General features: G+C 33.1%; 1 protein-coding gene across 1 annotated transcript in view; it reads right to left on the bottom strand.

Moving 5' to 3' along the window:
- Positions 1 to 826: 826 nt before the first annotated feature.
- HOMER1 (homer scaffolding protein 1) overlaps positions 827 to 16,643 on the bottom strand; it is a 112,397-nt gene continuing 96,580 nt past the window's right edge. The window contains exons 6-9 of the mRNA XM_004678177.2: positions 15,820 to 15,976; positions 11,555 to 11,665; positions 10,917 to 10,997; positions 827 to 3,007 (exon numbers count right to left, since the gene is read on the bottom strand). Coding sequence (XP_004678234.1) covers positions 2,819 to 3,007; positions 10,917 to 10,997; positions 11,555 to 11,665; positions 15,820 to 15,976 — 538 coding nt within the window. The 3' untranslated portion in view covers positions 827 to 2,818. The remainder of the gene's footprint in view (positions 3,008 to 10,916; positions 10,998 to 11,554; positions 11,666 to 15,819; positions 15,977 to 16,643) is intronic.

The raw sequence follows: 16,643 nt of genomic DNA, 5'->3' as shown, positions 1-16,643 counted from the left end.
ATGCAAAATCCAGTAGCACCTGTAAGATTTAAGTAAATGCTGCCATCACTTAAAATGCTTTTAAGTATCTGTAAAAGACTGAAGGAAAAAAGGATAAAGTACATTCTTCAGAGAACAACAAATGTATTTCAAAATAAAAATTGTATTTTTGTTTTTCTTTTTTTCAGTTTTTTTTTGTACAAGAATTCATAGTTGTCATATCATAACTTATACACAATGGGTAAGTCTGCTTTCCTTTTCTGTGTCACTTCAAGTCCACATGTTCAGGCTTTAGTCCCCAACATTATTTTCTGATAAATACATTACCACAGTTTGATCTAAATATAGATACATTTTATAATGTTTATCTCTGGGAAAAAAATCAAATTTTAATATGCAAACTTTTATTTATATAATACAGAAATGGAGAAAACTACAGTAGGCACACAACCTAGTTATGACTTATTGATGAAGATATCTAGACACTCTCCTACTGTAAATTAATGTTTAAAATAGTCTAAAGATTTTATTTATATGTGCACTTGTGTCCACCTTATCCCATTTACTGTACATGCCTAAATGACAATCTGGGAATTTAAAGGTGCAGCCCTCAAGAAATTGCTTAATCACTAAAAAAAGAAAAAAAAATTAGGCTCTTATTGGAAAAGGAAAAAACTCACAAAATTTCCAATTTTAAATTTCATATCAGTAGGAAAATATTAAAAATAATTTTCTGTATATACATATGGGTATATGTATATATTGAATTACACACATGTCTCGCATATCAGTACAGTTCAAGTGGAGACATTTTGATGAGTTATTTTCCCCTTAAATGACACTGTGAAAATTTTTAAAATATCTTATTATAGCATTAAAATAATTCATTTACCATTTCAACAGCTTACAGTGTTGTTTTTTTTTTAATTTTTAACTCTTCATAACTAAATTCCCTGATTCTAGAGTTAAGTCCCCTATTTAAATTAAAATTTGGTGCTCTGTGTTACTCAGAAACTGATGGATGAAATCACATCTATTTTTAAAATTCCATCAATCAAATAAATTTTATTACCTGATTTATCAGAGAAAAATCTCAGCTCTGAGCTTGTGTATCTAAATTATCCTCCCTACACTAAATAGGTGAGGAAAATGTCCTAAAATAGATGGAGGTAACTTACATGATGTTAAAGCATACATACTACATGATTACGTGTCTGATACAAATTTTTTAGAGACATCTAAAAACTCACTTTTGAAATTAACTTTAGAAACAAACCATTTATTTTTCACTCTAATATAAATTAATATGTATGTATTTGTATACATACATATACACATATAAAACAAAAATATCTAGTTTTGAGTATCTGTGAGTGAAAAAATGTGTACAAATTGATTACTTAGCTTAATTTTGTACTTAACAATTCAATTGTTTTGGGGTACAAACAAAAAGTGCATTTGCAAACTCTATAGAGTCAGATACTCAGGCATACACTTAAAAAAGAACCCTCCTCAACATCACAGGCATTGTACAGCAAGAATATATGGACTCTGATGTAATCCTACTCCATAAGCAGACTAGACAGCACTTGGCTTACTTTTAAAATAGCCTCTTAAAAGAAATATAGAAAGAAATGCATGTTTGCTAAAAGTCTTTTAAAATTACATCAAAACAACATTAAAACCTGTTCACTGAGAAGAGCCTATTGAATTGAAATGCCTAGTTTTGAAATGCCTAGTTAACAGTTCAGAATATTGCCTTGTGAGATTTAACTAGAGATGTAGTTGTGAAGACCCAGACAGAGTACACGGCTCAGATCCCAATAGTCCTCTGATAGGCTGTTTGATGGAAATGGATCCCCTTTAAAATAGCTATACACCTTAAAATGATCTATAATAAACAGTTCCCCAATAACCATTATTATTTGTAAATTGAAATGCATTGATCATTCAGAAAAAATTTCTTGCAAAATATATAAATAAAGTAACTGCATATTCTGTAAATATACTTAACATTGCTAGACCAGACCGTCAGTGACGGGCTGCTGTATTTCAGTACTATGTGTCAAATTTATTAGAAATTTAAAAAGAAAAATTTCTGAGGGACTCAGCTGCCTTCTTTAGTTGGCTTTAAAATGTATAATAAAATGGGAGACAATATCTTCTCAGAACTACACGGAATCAATATGGAAAAGTAAACTATATAGCAGACAAGATTGGAGAACACCAGAGTGAAATATCTTCCAGTATAAAAAAAAAGGGAAGAACTCTATACATCCAGTTAGAGTAAGTATGTTTCATTTAAAGATGCAGCTCTCTCTCACTCCTGGCAAGAATTAATTGGTAATGGCACTGCTTCTCAGCAGTGCAAAAATATCCTGAGAAATTATTCAGATTACAACAAAAGACAGGGCTTTCATCACTAAGTTTTTGCACAGAACACAGCTTTAGATATCATAAATAAAATAATTTAAAAAGCAGATAACCTTCACTGTGTTGAACACAAAAGAGAAATGAGACCCAGACATTGTTAATTCTCCCATTGGCTAATATCAGAAAAAAGATTGCATTAATTGTCTATAACTTTCTAGTTAACTATGGCCAATAATATACATGGAGGTAATTTGTAGTTCAAGTTTTTCGTCTCTTTTTCCCCAAACGAGCTACAAGCTGAATTCTAAAGTTTACACCGAAATATACAATTCCAATTTTCAAAAGATCCTCTTCCTGGAGGAGTGATATTTAAATTTTTTGTGCAATCTTGATGCAGAGCCCAAACAGTCCTATGAAGAGAGACAGTATATCTTTTAATCAATTGGCACTGAAATTTTCACTTTCCTTAGCTGCATTCTAGTAGCTTGGCCAAGTTATCTCGTAATTCTGTTAGTTCAAATATTTTTCCATCAAGAATTTCTAAGAGTGTCTTCAGGTTATTGCGAAAAGCTTCTTGTTCATTCTGACTTTTCTCCAGACGTTGCTCTAAGTCAGACAGTTGTCCTTCCAGGTCTTTGTTTCGAATTTCTACTTCCTTTAGAAACAAAAGTTCAGTAAATGCATGTATGTCAGTTTATGGCTTAGATAACAATATAACTTTTGCTTTTATTGTGGTAATTAATTCTGCCAGATGAGTTTCTGAATCTCACATTACAACGATTTACAGACACCACAGATACTGCCATTCGAGAAATCCATGTGGTTTTATTGACTGGAATGCTCAGGAATCCATCCCTCCATCCAATAAAAATTTCCCAATTGCTTACTTCATGCCAGAGAATACTCCAGGCACCTCAAACACCATGAAAGGATTGAAGACCCATTTTGTGGACTATCTATATCTCATTTCTATTTCTGCCATGTACTTTGCCTAATATACAATGTTAGGGATCTCAAATGAAAGCAAGAAAAGAAAGAAATTAGTTTCTTATGCTTACTGGCAATGCTAGAGAAAGATTTAAAAAATAAAATGACTCTCCAAGATGAGGTTTTAGAATGCTCAGAATACATCATTTACAATTTGTTTTACCTCAGTATCCAGATGAATGGGTGCAGTCGAGAATATAGTTCAAATGCTAAAAATTGTGGGATAATATATAATGACAGCACATATAAGAGAAATGTAAAGCTAACAATACAATATATTCCAAACCAAAGAGCAAATAAGAGTAAAAAAGTTTTTAATTAGAAGCTATTATTACTTTAAAAGTGTTCCTGAGCATGACAAACATAAGTGATTCTAAAAAATAAAACGTACCATGAGCTAAAAATTCAGTTTAAATTAAAAAATTAAACAGAGAAAAACAACAAGAAATCTATCACACTTTAGACATAGAAATTCATACTTTATACCTAGAAAACAATTGTACTTTAAATAAGGTATTCTGATAAGCAAAGTCATATATTCTTTCTAGAAAGTTCATGTACATATCTGTGAGGGATTAAGTAACTGACACAAATTACAATCACATATGAAAATTATATGGGATGATGAAAACATGTTGAAGCTAGTTACACAGTGTGAATCAACCTCAGAAAAATGTTTTAAGTGTTTATGTATCATTTAAATGTAAATTTCTAAAAAAAATTCTATCAAGTCTAAAGGACAGTCAATTTTTTTTTAATTATTGAAAGACTGATAAATGTTAAATGAAAAGAACAAAACATGAAACAACACATTTCACCTGTGCAGAAATTTCTACTGATACGGACAAACACTGGGAATTAATACACAGCAGGAAGTAATTCCGGTTGTCAGCATTATGACTTCTGCAAAAATTAAAATTTTGAGAAAAATAACTGGGGAATTGAGTTGAATACATATCCAAAATTAACACTGCTTTAGGATTCTGAACATGAAGAAATGTTCATGTACTTTGACATAAATAAGAGCAAGTTTCAAGTAAAGATTCCACAGATAAGTTGCAATATTCTAGGAAATTAAGAAAAGGGAAAAACAGCTATAATAAGATATAAAAGAAGAACTTAAGGAAGCTCAATCTAATCCTAAAATATTTACTGTTGATATTAAACAGGTATGTTTCTAATCTTTTCCCTTTGAATAATCTACAGGTGATCTGAGAGTAGAATCTGAAACTACTAAAGTATTTATAAATTCAGGAGCTAAATACAAAGAGGTTCTACACAATGAAGAGAAAATTAGACCCTGAGATCAAATGTGAAAATTCCATTCATGACTGCACAGCATGCTCTCTTGTCTGCTTAAACAATAAGGTTAAGAGTAGAATATTTCCAACTACAAAAATAGACTAAAAGTCATTTACTAGAAAACACCCCTTTCAATGGGCACCACCCAGTTGCCCTCTAAAGTCTTCCTTAGAACTGAAAGTCTGCCTTGTTCTCCTTGCCAATCAATGAAACACAAACATTTTCAATGGAAGCAAGCAATATACAAAATCCCGTCAGTTATTAATATTGAGTTGCTCTATCTAGTAGTCCAGCATGTTATCATTTCTCTGACTTAATGAATTTTGCTGGGCACATAACAGAAGTGATGCAACACAGTGCTGCTGGTGCCGGCCTATTCCATGGCAGAGAACATGGCCTCAGAGCCAAGACAGACAGCCTTGTGCAATATGAAGGATGGGAGACCTGGCTGATAGTATTTCCTGGCTTTCTACCTTCTGCATGTATTTTCCAAATCTCCTCCTTGCCTTGTATTCTCCCTCCTGTCACGTTTTTCCACTTATTATCATTTTGTTCTGCTGTGTTCCATTTCTCGTTTCTAGATATGTAAGGCCTGTGCCAGGGCACTCAGAGGCCTGTTTCAGTCTAGATAAAGCACTGGAAGAAAGAATTTGCGAACTTCTTCAGAGACCTTGAAAGGACAATAACTGAAAGTATAATATCCTAGTGGGGAGAAGGTCATGTATCGTATTTGTTAGATATGGAACCTAAAACTCCAGCCATGATTAAAAAATTTTAACAGTTATTATCACTATCAATGGTACCACATCAGGTTTAATTTTCTATAAATTTAAATCCAACTTTATTTAATCTAATAGAAGCTAAAGAAAAATCGCCTTTCTTGACATATGATTGATATCATTAGCTCTAACAAGTTAGATATATTATTACCATGTTAGATTATTAACCCTAATATATAGCAAGCCATATAAAATACCAAGACAATGTTAACAATTCAATTAGCAATTTGACAGAAAAACAATACAGCAATTTTTGAAGAATAGAAAATTTGAAGAATCATTCAATAAATATTTACTAAGAATAAACAAATGTATGACAACTTTAATTGTAACAAATGAAATCATATATATACAAAGTACATATACTTAGGTATATATATATACTTAGGTGTATGAGTTTGGAAAAGAGCTATCGCTGATGCCAAGCCAGAAGTAATAAAAGAATGATGAATTTCACTACTACATAAAACAAAAGCATCACTTTAAGCAAAGGCCAAAAAAAAAAAAAAAAAACCAAAAAAAAACAGTAAAGGACAAGCTAGAGGATATTTGTGACACAATGATAGATATATAAAGAGCCCTTGAAATTCACTAGAAAAAGGACTAAAGAACCTCTAGAGTAAAAGGCAAAAGGAATGAACACACAATTCGCGCATATAAAAAGTAGCAGAAATTGTCCTTAAGCTTATAAAAGGAATTAAATCTCATACACAATATGAGATATACAAATTAAAGCTCTAATTTCTGACCTACTATATACTACTATAAGTTAAAAAGTATGACAGCATGTTTGTTTAAATGACAGCATGTTTTAATGGTGAGGCTGTAGATAAACAGATACTTTTACTACTGGTATGAAGGATATTGGCACATGTCATCAAGGAAGGGAATTTAATAATATCGAACAAAATTTATTTAGCTTCTCACTTAGTAATCTAAGAATTTACTCTGAAAATATACATCCGATAACAAAAATACCTATGCACATATTATTTATTGTTATACTTTGCAGTACATTGTAAACAACCTAAATACTTATAATAAAGGAATGTGGTTGAATAAACCATTACATACACAAATTAAGTACTAGCAGCTATAAAAAAGAATGAAAAACTTATCTATGAACCTTACAAATTAAGTACTAGCAGCTATAAAAAAGAATGAATAATTTGTCTATGAACCTATAAAGTGATTTCTAGTACATATTCTAGATGAAAAGAACAGTGTATCAAGGAATCTATATAGTTTGTTACTATTTGTGCTGAAATAGGGGGAAACATATCTGTCCACTTATAGCATAGAAAAATTGGGCTGGAACTTGGATAAACTGATTAGAAGGGGTAATAGTTCTTTAAAGATACCTTTCTCAATAGTTCTGACTTTGGGATAATGTAATGTTTCATATACTCAGTAAAAACATACATAATTTAAGAAAAGGGTAGGGGGCCCTCCCTGGTGGCGCAGCGGGTTAAAGCGCAGCACTGAGAATCTGAAGCCACTTCCGCATGAGTTCGATTCCCGCCTGCAGCCTGCCCCGGAGGAGACCACATGGCGAGCCAGACCTCTCCTGACCCGCCCACTGCTTCCCTCAGCAGTGTACTTCGTCGATCTGCCTGTTCTGCTTCCCACTCTGTCTCTGGTGAATCCTCTCACTGCCCCTGAGCCTCTGGCCTGTACCCCAGTTCTGTATGAATAAATAAATAAATCTTTAAAAAAAAAAAAAAAGAAAGAAAAGGGTAGGGAAGAAAAACTAAAGTGGAATCTAATATAACACAAATGAACATAATTGCAACTTAACTGAATAACAACTAAATGAAGAGGGAGGAGGGAAAGAACTAATCCAACTAATTTTTGAACATAAAAAATTTATACTGTTGTGTAGTTGGTAAGATTTAATTTGTATTTTTTCTTGGCGTGATATAAAATTAGCAATTCAGAAATTGTATTCTGAGTTCTTTAGAACTAAGGAAGTAAGTAAATATACTGTGAAGAATGGGTATCAGGTTTCTCAGTGTTGGGGAAAGAAGTTAGAAATATGAAAATTGGGAATTTTATAATGAACTTCACATTGAACTACACTGAAAGCAAAGTATGAATTCATTTTGAAAGCATATACACAGGCCATAATGTGGTGGTATGTGTATACTTCTAATTATATTTATTAAGAGGACTTCAAAGAAATGTTATCTCAATAGCAAAAAGAACATCTAGTTCCTGGATCTCAGTTTCTAAATACCAGTCTTGGCTAAAAGAATTTTCTCCTTGGAGAAATAACTAATTCCAGGGTTGGAATATCAAGTTATGCTAAAACATGAAGTTCTTTTTTTTTTTTTAGATAAGTTCTTTGTATAATTAACATATTAATACTTGATCATATTTGCAGCAAATATGATTTCCCACTTTGATTATATTTTGCTTTCAAATTATATTATCTTATCTTAAAACATGAAGTTCTTTAACAAATGACATGATCATATTAAAAGGACACAAGCTGGACTGACGGGTTCCTGCTGGATTGAGGGGTTCCTACTGGCCAAATGTGGAATAATTTGAACATCAAAATATATAGGACAATCAAATGCAACATGTAAGATTGAATGAACCCTGGCCCAGAAAAAAATAATTTTAAAAGCTGTAATAAAGGAAAGTATTATGACAATTATGGGAATTTGAGTTAAGGTCTATAATGTTTTGATTTTCATGGTTATGTAGCAGAATGTTCTTACTTTTAAAAAGTGCACAGTGAAGTATTTAGAGAGAAAAGGATATCATATCTCAACTTATTCTGAAATATTTTCAGAAAAAAATATGTAAAAATACATACAGAGAAAGATCCAGAATGAAAAACAAAACAAATAGGCCAAAACATTTGGGAAATGTACATGAAAAACCCTTTTATTATTTATGTAATTTTTCTGCCAGAAATGATTTAGAAATAAAAGGTTTAGAAATAAAATATACAAACAAGATCATTTTGAATAATGATAAATGCTACAAAGAAAAGAAAATATGCTATTACAAAGAGTATATAAGGGAAGGGATGTGGAGGAGGCAAACTACTATATGAGTTGTCAGACAGCAAAGATCAGGGGACAGCAATCCAGTAGGTATCTTACCTTTTAGATATCAATTTCTCTGCCTAAGAAATTTTAAAATACTGACACCAAGTACTTCTCATTTAGAAGTTTGACTTAAATATATAATCACAAAGATGAAGTTTAAATGAAAAGATTCATTACAGGTAAATCAGAAACAACATAAATTGCCATCCCTGTAGAAATATTGGATGCGGTGGTACATGTATGTAAGAGAACACTATGTGGTCACCAGCCTTATTACACAATGTTAAGTTAGGAGATCAAGATAAAAACGGTATCTACAAAGTTTCATGCATAGAAAAATATTATGTAAAAGTGGAGGAAGGAAATGCAAGTGCTTTGCCTTAGGATGATGGGATTGTGGTTCACTATGTTTCCTGCTAAATTACATTTTTGTAGGTTTTTTTAATAATTTATAAAATATCTTGTATTCTTATTATAAGTATTATACTGATGTTTGGGGAAAACTTGGAAATAGAAATATTATAATATTTTTAATGTACCCATGACTTTTCTATCCATATTCATACCTACAACTAATTCCAAGCAATGCAATTACAAAAGAATCTTGATCACTTACAAAATTTAATGAATCCAATTTTCTATAAAAAAATTATGAATAGAAGGTCCTTATGGGGTGTTGAGACATTTAACAGATATTTTAAGATGGAAGGGTATAAAGGAAAAACTTTCTTTTAATTGGAAAAAATACTAGTTATTTCTATGATTTTTTTTTAATTCCCCCACCTGCTTTAAGTAAGTTGTTTGCTAATATTTTTGATATTTAGTGAAATGGTAGGTAAGAACTGATATTCATAATTCCAGGTACCAGCTGAAAATTCAATTAACTGACGCTCAACCAATGATAAAATATATTTAGAATTCTGCTATGAATGAATTGTCTTTTGATTTCTCTGGAATTAGGTGCTTTGGATGCTTGACTGCCTGAAGCAGTGCAGTAATGCATAAAGAACAGACTTCGTAATCAAAACTCAGGCTCACTACTGTCTGGATAACTGTCTAAACTTGTTAACACTTTTAAACTAGTTTGAAATGGGGATAATCACATCTGTTAATGTGTTTGAACACATTAGACCTAATATATGTTAAGTACTTAGCACATTCCTGAACCAGAGCAAGTACTGAAAAAAATGAAAGCCAACCAAAATAAAAAAAGATAAAACCGGACTGCATCATCCTCATTTCTTCCAGACTTGACTACACACTTCAAGTTAGGGTTAGTCTCGGGATTAGTAACATTTTGGGTGGGACAATTCAATGTTAGGTAGCATCACTGGCTCTAACTTACCAGATGTTAGCTGCACAGCCCTGGTTGTGAAAGTAAAAAACGTCTCCACACATTTCTAAATGCACTCTGGGGCACAAATGTGCCCTAAGTTGAGAACCACTAATTTACACCAATGATTTAAATATAGAAACAAAATTTAATAGGGCAAACCAAAACAAGTAACCCTTTTTCCTCAGAATGTTTAAGTCTGTGATGGGAGAGGGAAGTACTTCATTTCATATAAAGAATGTTTTCTTTATGAAGAACCTGTTCTCTATTGTCATAAAATTTGACTGTCTCCACTTATTTATATAGATTGGAAAAGACAAGTCACATGACTCTTATGCGAATTAAATGAATAATATAAGTAAAGAGTATATACCAAGTACTCACTAAATGCTGGCCATTCTTATTATAAACTAGGTAACACCCATAATTCTGGAATTTCAGTACCACATCTCTATCTGAAATTCTTCATTCTACATACACTTATCCCTACTACAAATCATAAAGTAGCTTTAACCCTTCCTTATTGCAGCTGCTAGCCAAAGGTTATCAGAAAAGATCCTGATCTGAAAGGACAAGACTTTGGAATAAAATTTGAAATGTCTGTCTTAATCATGGGCAACTACCACGGACACAGGACATATATGTATCAATTAAAATCAGAAAACATTCTATTTGTATACACACAAAAAAAGTGAAATTAGACTGATGGGAGAAAAAGCACTAACTTGATTTCCATTAAGGCACAACTACTGCTGTTATTCACCTACTAGTTCAGTGTAAAAAATAAGCAGAATTCCCAAGATGAATAAAATGAATTTCAGAAATTTTCTTTGAATTTAGGGCATTTTTAAAAAGTCTAAATTTCTAAAATAATTTATTAAAGATAATTTGTAAGTGACAATCTATGATTAAATGCTACCTTAGATGAAGTGATCAAGTAATGGTTGAAAAAAATCAAGGATTAGGCATGAATCACAAGTTCTGGAAAAGAAAAATGACTAAAACTTACAAAATAGAGTCTCATAAAAAAAAGCCATTATTATATGAAAGAATGATTTATGTCTCTTTGCAGAAATGACTATAAATTTTATTAAAGTTTACCTGTAGTTTCTGGGTCAAAGAGTCCCTCTGTTCTTGTAGTTCTCTGGCATTATCAATTTCTTGTTTTAATCTTTCTATTTCCTAGAATAGACAGAGTAGAAAGAGAAGGCCTTATTTTTTCTTGAAATTACTGTCACAATCCTTAGAAAAAAGATGATTCAAAAAACATTATTTTAAATGATTTATATTAACTGATTTAATCTTTATTTAATCTTTAAGTCTAACTTGAAGCTTTGGCAAAACACTGTTTAGAAACAAGCTGAATATTTTAATGTTCCTTAAGTTTTGTTGATATAATTCTTTCCAAAGGTATTAAATCCTTTGACTGAAAACAAGAGAAAACAGCAGCTTGCAAAATTCATTTAACCTCTCTAACAATTTTCTGTTGATTGTATGGAAGCAACCCTCATGCACAGGTCAACAGACAGCATCTCAGTGTAATTACTTCTACATAGTTCGCAACAATAGAAGCAAGGATGAAAAAAATATTGACAAGCTAATCAGTCAAGAAAAGTTGTATCCTAAAATGCTCCACAATCTTATTTTATTCCATAAAACACCTCTGAATGTGACACAAACACTAATATTCTGTACACATATGTTAGCTAGATTACAGATGAGTAGAAAGTAACAAATACCTCTTCCTTCACTTTTAATGTCTCTTCCAGTTCTTGTATGGTCTGATTTAATTCTGTCTTATGGGTATGCACTGCATTTGCTTGACTACTAACACATTCAAGTTCGGTAACCTAAAAAAAATGAGAATCCATGTTAAACAATATGACAATTTCAAAGGATTTCTGGTTGAAGAGATGAAGAATTTTGAATCAACTTATGAAATGACTTTACATCAAAAGTGTTTCTCATTGCAAAAGATGACAGTTCTTTGGTCAACAAGAATGTACTGAGGGTCCAAATAACAATGTAAACTTTAATAAGTACATGCCTTTTTTGAGAAAACAGAAAGGGATATTGTCCTTAAAAGTCACTGCATCTAAAATAGTCAATATAGACAAAATTCAACATAAATACTTACAAACTATCACATTTCTTTATATATATTAGTATATTATACATTTTGGATGATTAGAATATAAGTTCTAGGCAATTAAGAAAACAGAGCTGGCCCTCCCTAGTGCTGCAAAATGGGTTAAAGTGCAGCATCAGGATATCAGCCTCAAATGCTTCAGCAAGAGTTCAATCCCCAGCAAGGAAGGTAACCCACATGGCAAACTTCTGTCTTGCCTTCTGTTCCCCTCAGCAGTGTATTTCATCAATCTGCCTGTTCTGCTCTCTACTCTGTCTCTGGTGAATCCTCTCACCACCCGTGCACCTCTGGCCTGTACCCCAGTTCTGTATGCACAAATAAATCAATCTTTAAAAAAAGAAAACAGAACAAATCCTTCTCCCTCACATTTTCTAAATATCTAATTGTCCTTCACATCCTGTCACTCCATTTCTCAAATCATTTTGTTCCTTTCCATTTATATACTTATAGCCTTGTGCAGATTCAGAACCCTAAATAAAAGCAATGGCTTGCCAGTGGACTTAATTATAATCTTTATATTTATCTATTCTGTTAACAGCCAACATTATCTTTCACTGTGCAACTCCTCTCCATGCAAAGCCTTTCAACAGCTCATTTCTTTTAGACCATCAAATCTAAACCCTTAGTTCCTTTATACAATGGCTCCAATCTACTTGGTGAAGACACCCAGTGTGCACTTTGAAATTCAAACAGGGAAGTCTCCTTGTCAGAAGAACAAACCATTTTCATACTCACCTACTTGACTTAACTATTATAGAATGTGTTTTATTACCACTGAAGGCCACACCTCTTCCTTCACTTTCAGTGTCTCTTCCAGTTCTTGTATGGTATGATTTAATTCTGTCTTATAATATGCACTGCTTAACTACTAACACATTCAAGTTCAGCATGAATCCTAATAAACCTCAACTTCTAGCTCAGCACACACTTTCTCCAGAGAGCCATTCCTACATAATCCTGTCCTGTAGCCCATAACATGTAACATATGTTCAAAAATCTTAGGGATTAATATTTATCAATTTTGTCCCTTTGGATAATAAATTCCTTATGGGAGTTCTGATAATTACATAGTTTTTAATACAATAGCTTTCTTGCAATAACAATGCAGATCATAGCCCAAATATAAAAATTAACTGGTCACTGTCCCTAATTGGACAAAAAACTGACCGAAAGCAATTATATCAGGTGAGACAAACATTTACACATCTTTTTGCATGAAGGCACTCTGGCTGTGTTTCTTGACTGCAACTCAAACAGAAGCCTTATCTCCCAGAGGAGCCTGAGAATTCTGAGACTCTTTAAAACAAATGGAAATAGTTAAAAATGGAAGGCATGGTATGAAAGGAAGCTGCTAAATAAGAATATGGACTTCACTCAGATCTTTGACCTGAATTGTACATGCAGAGGTAAGAAGTTTAGAATGGTGGAAAAAGAACTGGAAGTCTCAAAGACCTAAGCCATGGTAGTGCTCACCACTAAAAGACAGTATCATGTTTCAGTCTGGTCATCATTCTCAATAATTGAGAGGGCCCTGGAAAACACCTTAAGCTTTCCACTGAAATCCCAGAAGACTTGTGCTTTAGAGGTCATGATTCCCAAGAGTGAGGGATTTGGTAATCTACACGTAATTTAACTACTTACAATACTAAACAAAATACAAAACAAAAACACAAAACAAAAAAAAATTATTTAGAAAAAAATACCAGAATCTATGGATTCTATACCATCTCATTTACTACGTCCAGTATACAGGTAGAAAATAACTAAACCTGAAGAAATAGGGAAAAGGCAAAATGCAGTAATGATAAAAACCAGTCTCTATCAAACTTAACAGAATTTCTTGCTAGTTAAAAAAAAAAAAGGGGGGGGGCAAAGAAAGTTATTCAACCCACATAGGTATACAAGAAGGTAATCTCATTATGAAGGAAGGAAAAAAAAAAAAAAAGACCACTGGGAATTATAAGTAGGTGAGTAAATAAAAATTTTTTTTCTTAAATTTTTTTTTTTTAAAGATTTACTTATTTATTTGTACAGAACTGGGGTACAGGCCAGAGATGCGGAGGGTGAGAGGCTTCACCAGAGACGGAGTGGGGAGCAGAACAGGCAGATCTACGAAGTACACTGCTGAGGGGAGCAGCGGGCGGGTCAGGAGAGGTCTGCCACGCCATGTGGTCACCTCCGGGGCAGGCGGGGATCGAACTCATGCGGAAGTGGTTTAAGCTTCTTAGTGCTGTGCTTTAACCCGCTGCGCCACCAGGGAGGACCTTTTCTTAAATTTTTAAAAATTCAATTTACTATTTAAAGTAAAAATTACAGACAGGAGTTAAACATGGAGGCAAGATAGCTCTTCAATGACTACATTGGCTTATGACTTAAGTTTTTATGTCAATAAAAACGTATAATTTAGGTCCCTCCCTGGCGGCGCAGCGGGTTAAAGCACAGCACTAAGAAGCTAAAGACACTTCTGCATGAATTCGATCCCCGCCTGCCCAGGAGGAGACCACATGGAGCGGCAGACCTCTCCTGACCCACCCACTGCTCCCCTCAGCAGTGTACTTCCTCAATCTGCCTGTTCTGCTCCCCACTCTGTCCCTGGTGAATTCTCTCACCCTCCTCATCTCTGGTCTGTACCACAGTTCTGTATGAATAAATAAATAAATCTTAAAAAAAAACCAATGTATAATTTATCATCATAATTATTTTTAAGTGTACAGTTCAGCTAAGTATAAGCACATAGTTGTGAAACAAATATCCAGAAATTTTTGTGAAAAAAGTTTTGCAAAATGGAAACTATTCATTAAAAAACTCTCCACTGCCTTATTATAAATTAACATAGAATTTTTTTTAAAGATGTATTTATTTATGCATACAGAACTGGGGTACAGGCCAGAGGTGCAGGGGCAGTGACAGAATTTACCAGAGACAGAGTGGGGAGCACAACAGGCTGACTGATGAAGTACACTGCTAAGGGGAGAAGCAGATGGGTCAGGAGAGAGGTCTTCCGTTCCATGTGGGTCACCTCCTAGGCGGAATTCGAACTCATGCTGAAGTGGCTTTTTAGTGCTGTGCTTTAACGTGCTGTGCCCTCAGGGAGGGCCAGGATAGAATATTTACTCAGTTTTTTTACTCTCCCTCCTAGTTTCTATTCCATTTATATCTTGCTTTGCCAATTATCTTGGGTATAGTACAGTTTTCAAACTGTGCTCTGATACTAAGCCCATTTCTGTGGCATTCACTTCTTTGGTACCCTTTTCTAAAAAGGATATTAGTGGCACTTTCTTCCTGCTGGTGAAAGTATATTTTTGAACAAAAACCAATATTTTTAAGTAATTGGACTTCTGAAATTAATAATACTGTATTTCTGATTTTCTTTTCCTGCTCCAAATTGCTAATACTACCAATTTTTAGAAATAACCTATCTATATTTTTCTCATTGCTCCTTCTTTAAAAACAATAAAACAATAAAAATAATAAAAGCATCTATCATTTAACTCTGAACAATGAGATGTCATAGTGTCTCTGCTAATTTGCTCAGAAATTGTACTTAGTATATCTTATTCCTACTTTAAGGTAAGCATATTGAGCAGAAAGGGGAATAACCTACAGAAATTGCACAGCTCATAAATGACAGAATAGGAATTTGAGATCAGGTCTTTTGATTCCAGAAGTAATATATTCTTCATTCTCATTAAACTGTAGAGAACATTTTTCTTAATTGAATAAACCCATATATATAAAACAAGTCATATATATGTCCCAACGACCAACAATAATTTCAGAGATATCACTGCACTGAACTTACATGTACATTTCTCTGCTCAAGGAAATGTGTTAGCCACATACCCCTGGACCTACCCGCTTGTGCAGGCGTTCTGCTTCCTCTTGATATGCAGCAAGTTGCTGTTTCCATTGTTTGACGTTGGCAGTGGACTCCAACAGGGCTGCAGTGAGCTTGGCATTATTTCCTTTGAGGGTAGCCAGTTCAGCTTCCCAGTGTTTGCTGATTGCTGAACTAAAAGAAAAGAAAACTCCACCCATTACACTGAATACTGTTACTTTGAAGGGACAGCAGCGCTTAGTTCTATTATTTTCTTTATAGTCCATGTATATTACAAAGACAATTCAAAAAGCATAAAAGCACAACTATTTTAATGAAATATTCTCAGTGAAGATCTAGGGAGTGAATATGAAAGGGTTAATGTGGAATAGTTCCCATCTTTGTTATAACTAACACAGGTAGCTAAAAAAGATTTTCTACCTATTATTTTGAGGAATAAATATAATATCCTTAAAAAAATCCATAAGTCAAACTTAATAACACACTATATATTTTAAGAGCATTAAGACTAAAGTAAATTTCCTTCCTCTATAAAACAAATGAAGATAGATGGTTTAATGGCAATAAAGTTTGGGGCATGTAATATAGTTTTCCTTTTGAGGTGATAGTTGGCTTATTTCAATTTATTTAGAATTTTTAAATGTCTAAAATATAAAAATTTGCTGCAATAAATTGATTTCAGGTTATATTATAGGCTAAACTTAGAAATCGATCCTAATGTCTTAATTTCTGATAGACTTCCAGTGTCACATATAAAACAAAACAAAACAAAAAAACCTGAAGGAATCACTTTTTTTTTTCTCACTTAATGTTCCACTTGATAGGTTGCCCAGAGTTAAAT

This window comes from Condylura cristata, unplaced genomic scaffold (genome assembly GCF_000260355.1).
Source record: "Condylura cristata isolate star-nosed mole 26May11 unplaced genomic scaffold, ConCri1.0 scaffold00007, whole genome shotgun sequence".
In the NCBI taxonomy this organism is placed as follows: domain Eukaryota; kingdom Metazoa; phylum Chordata; class Mammalia; order Eulipotyphla; family Talpidae; genus Condylura; species Condylura cristata.
This window is presented reverse-complemented; position numbering and strand designations above follow the sequence as displayed.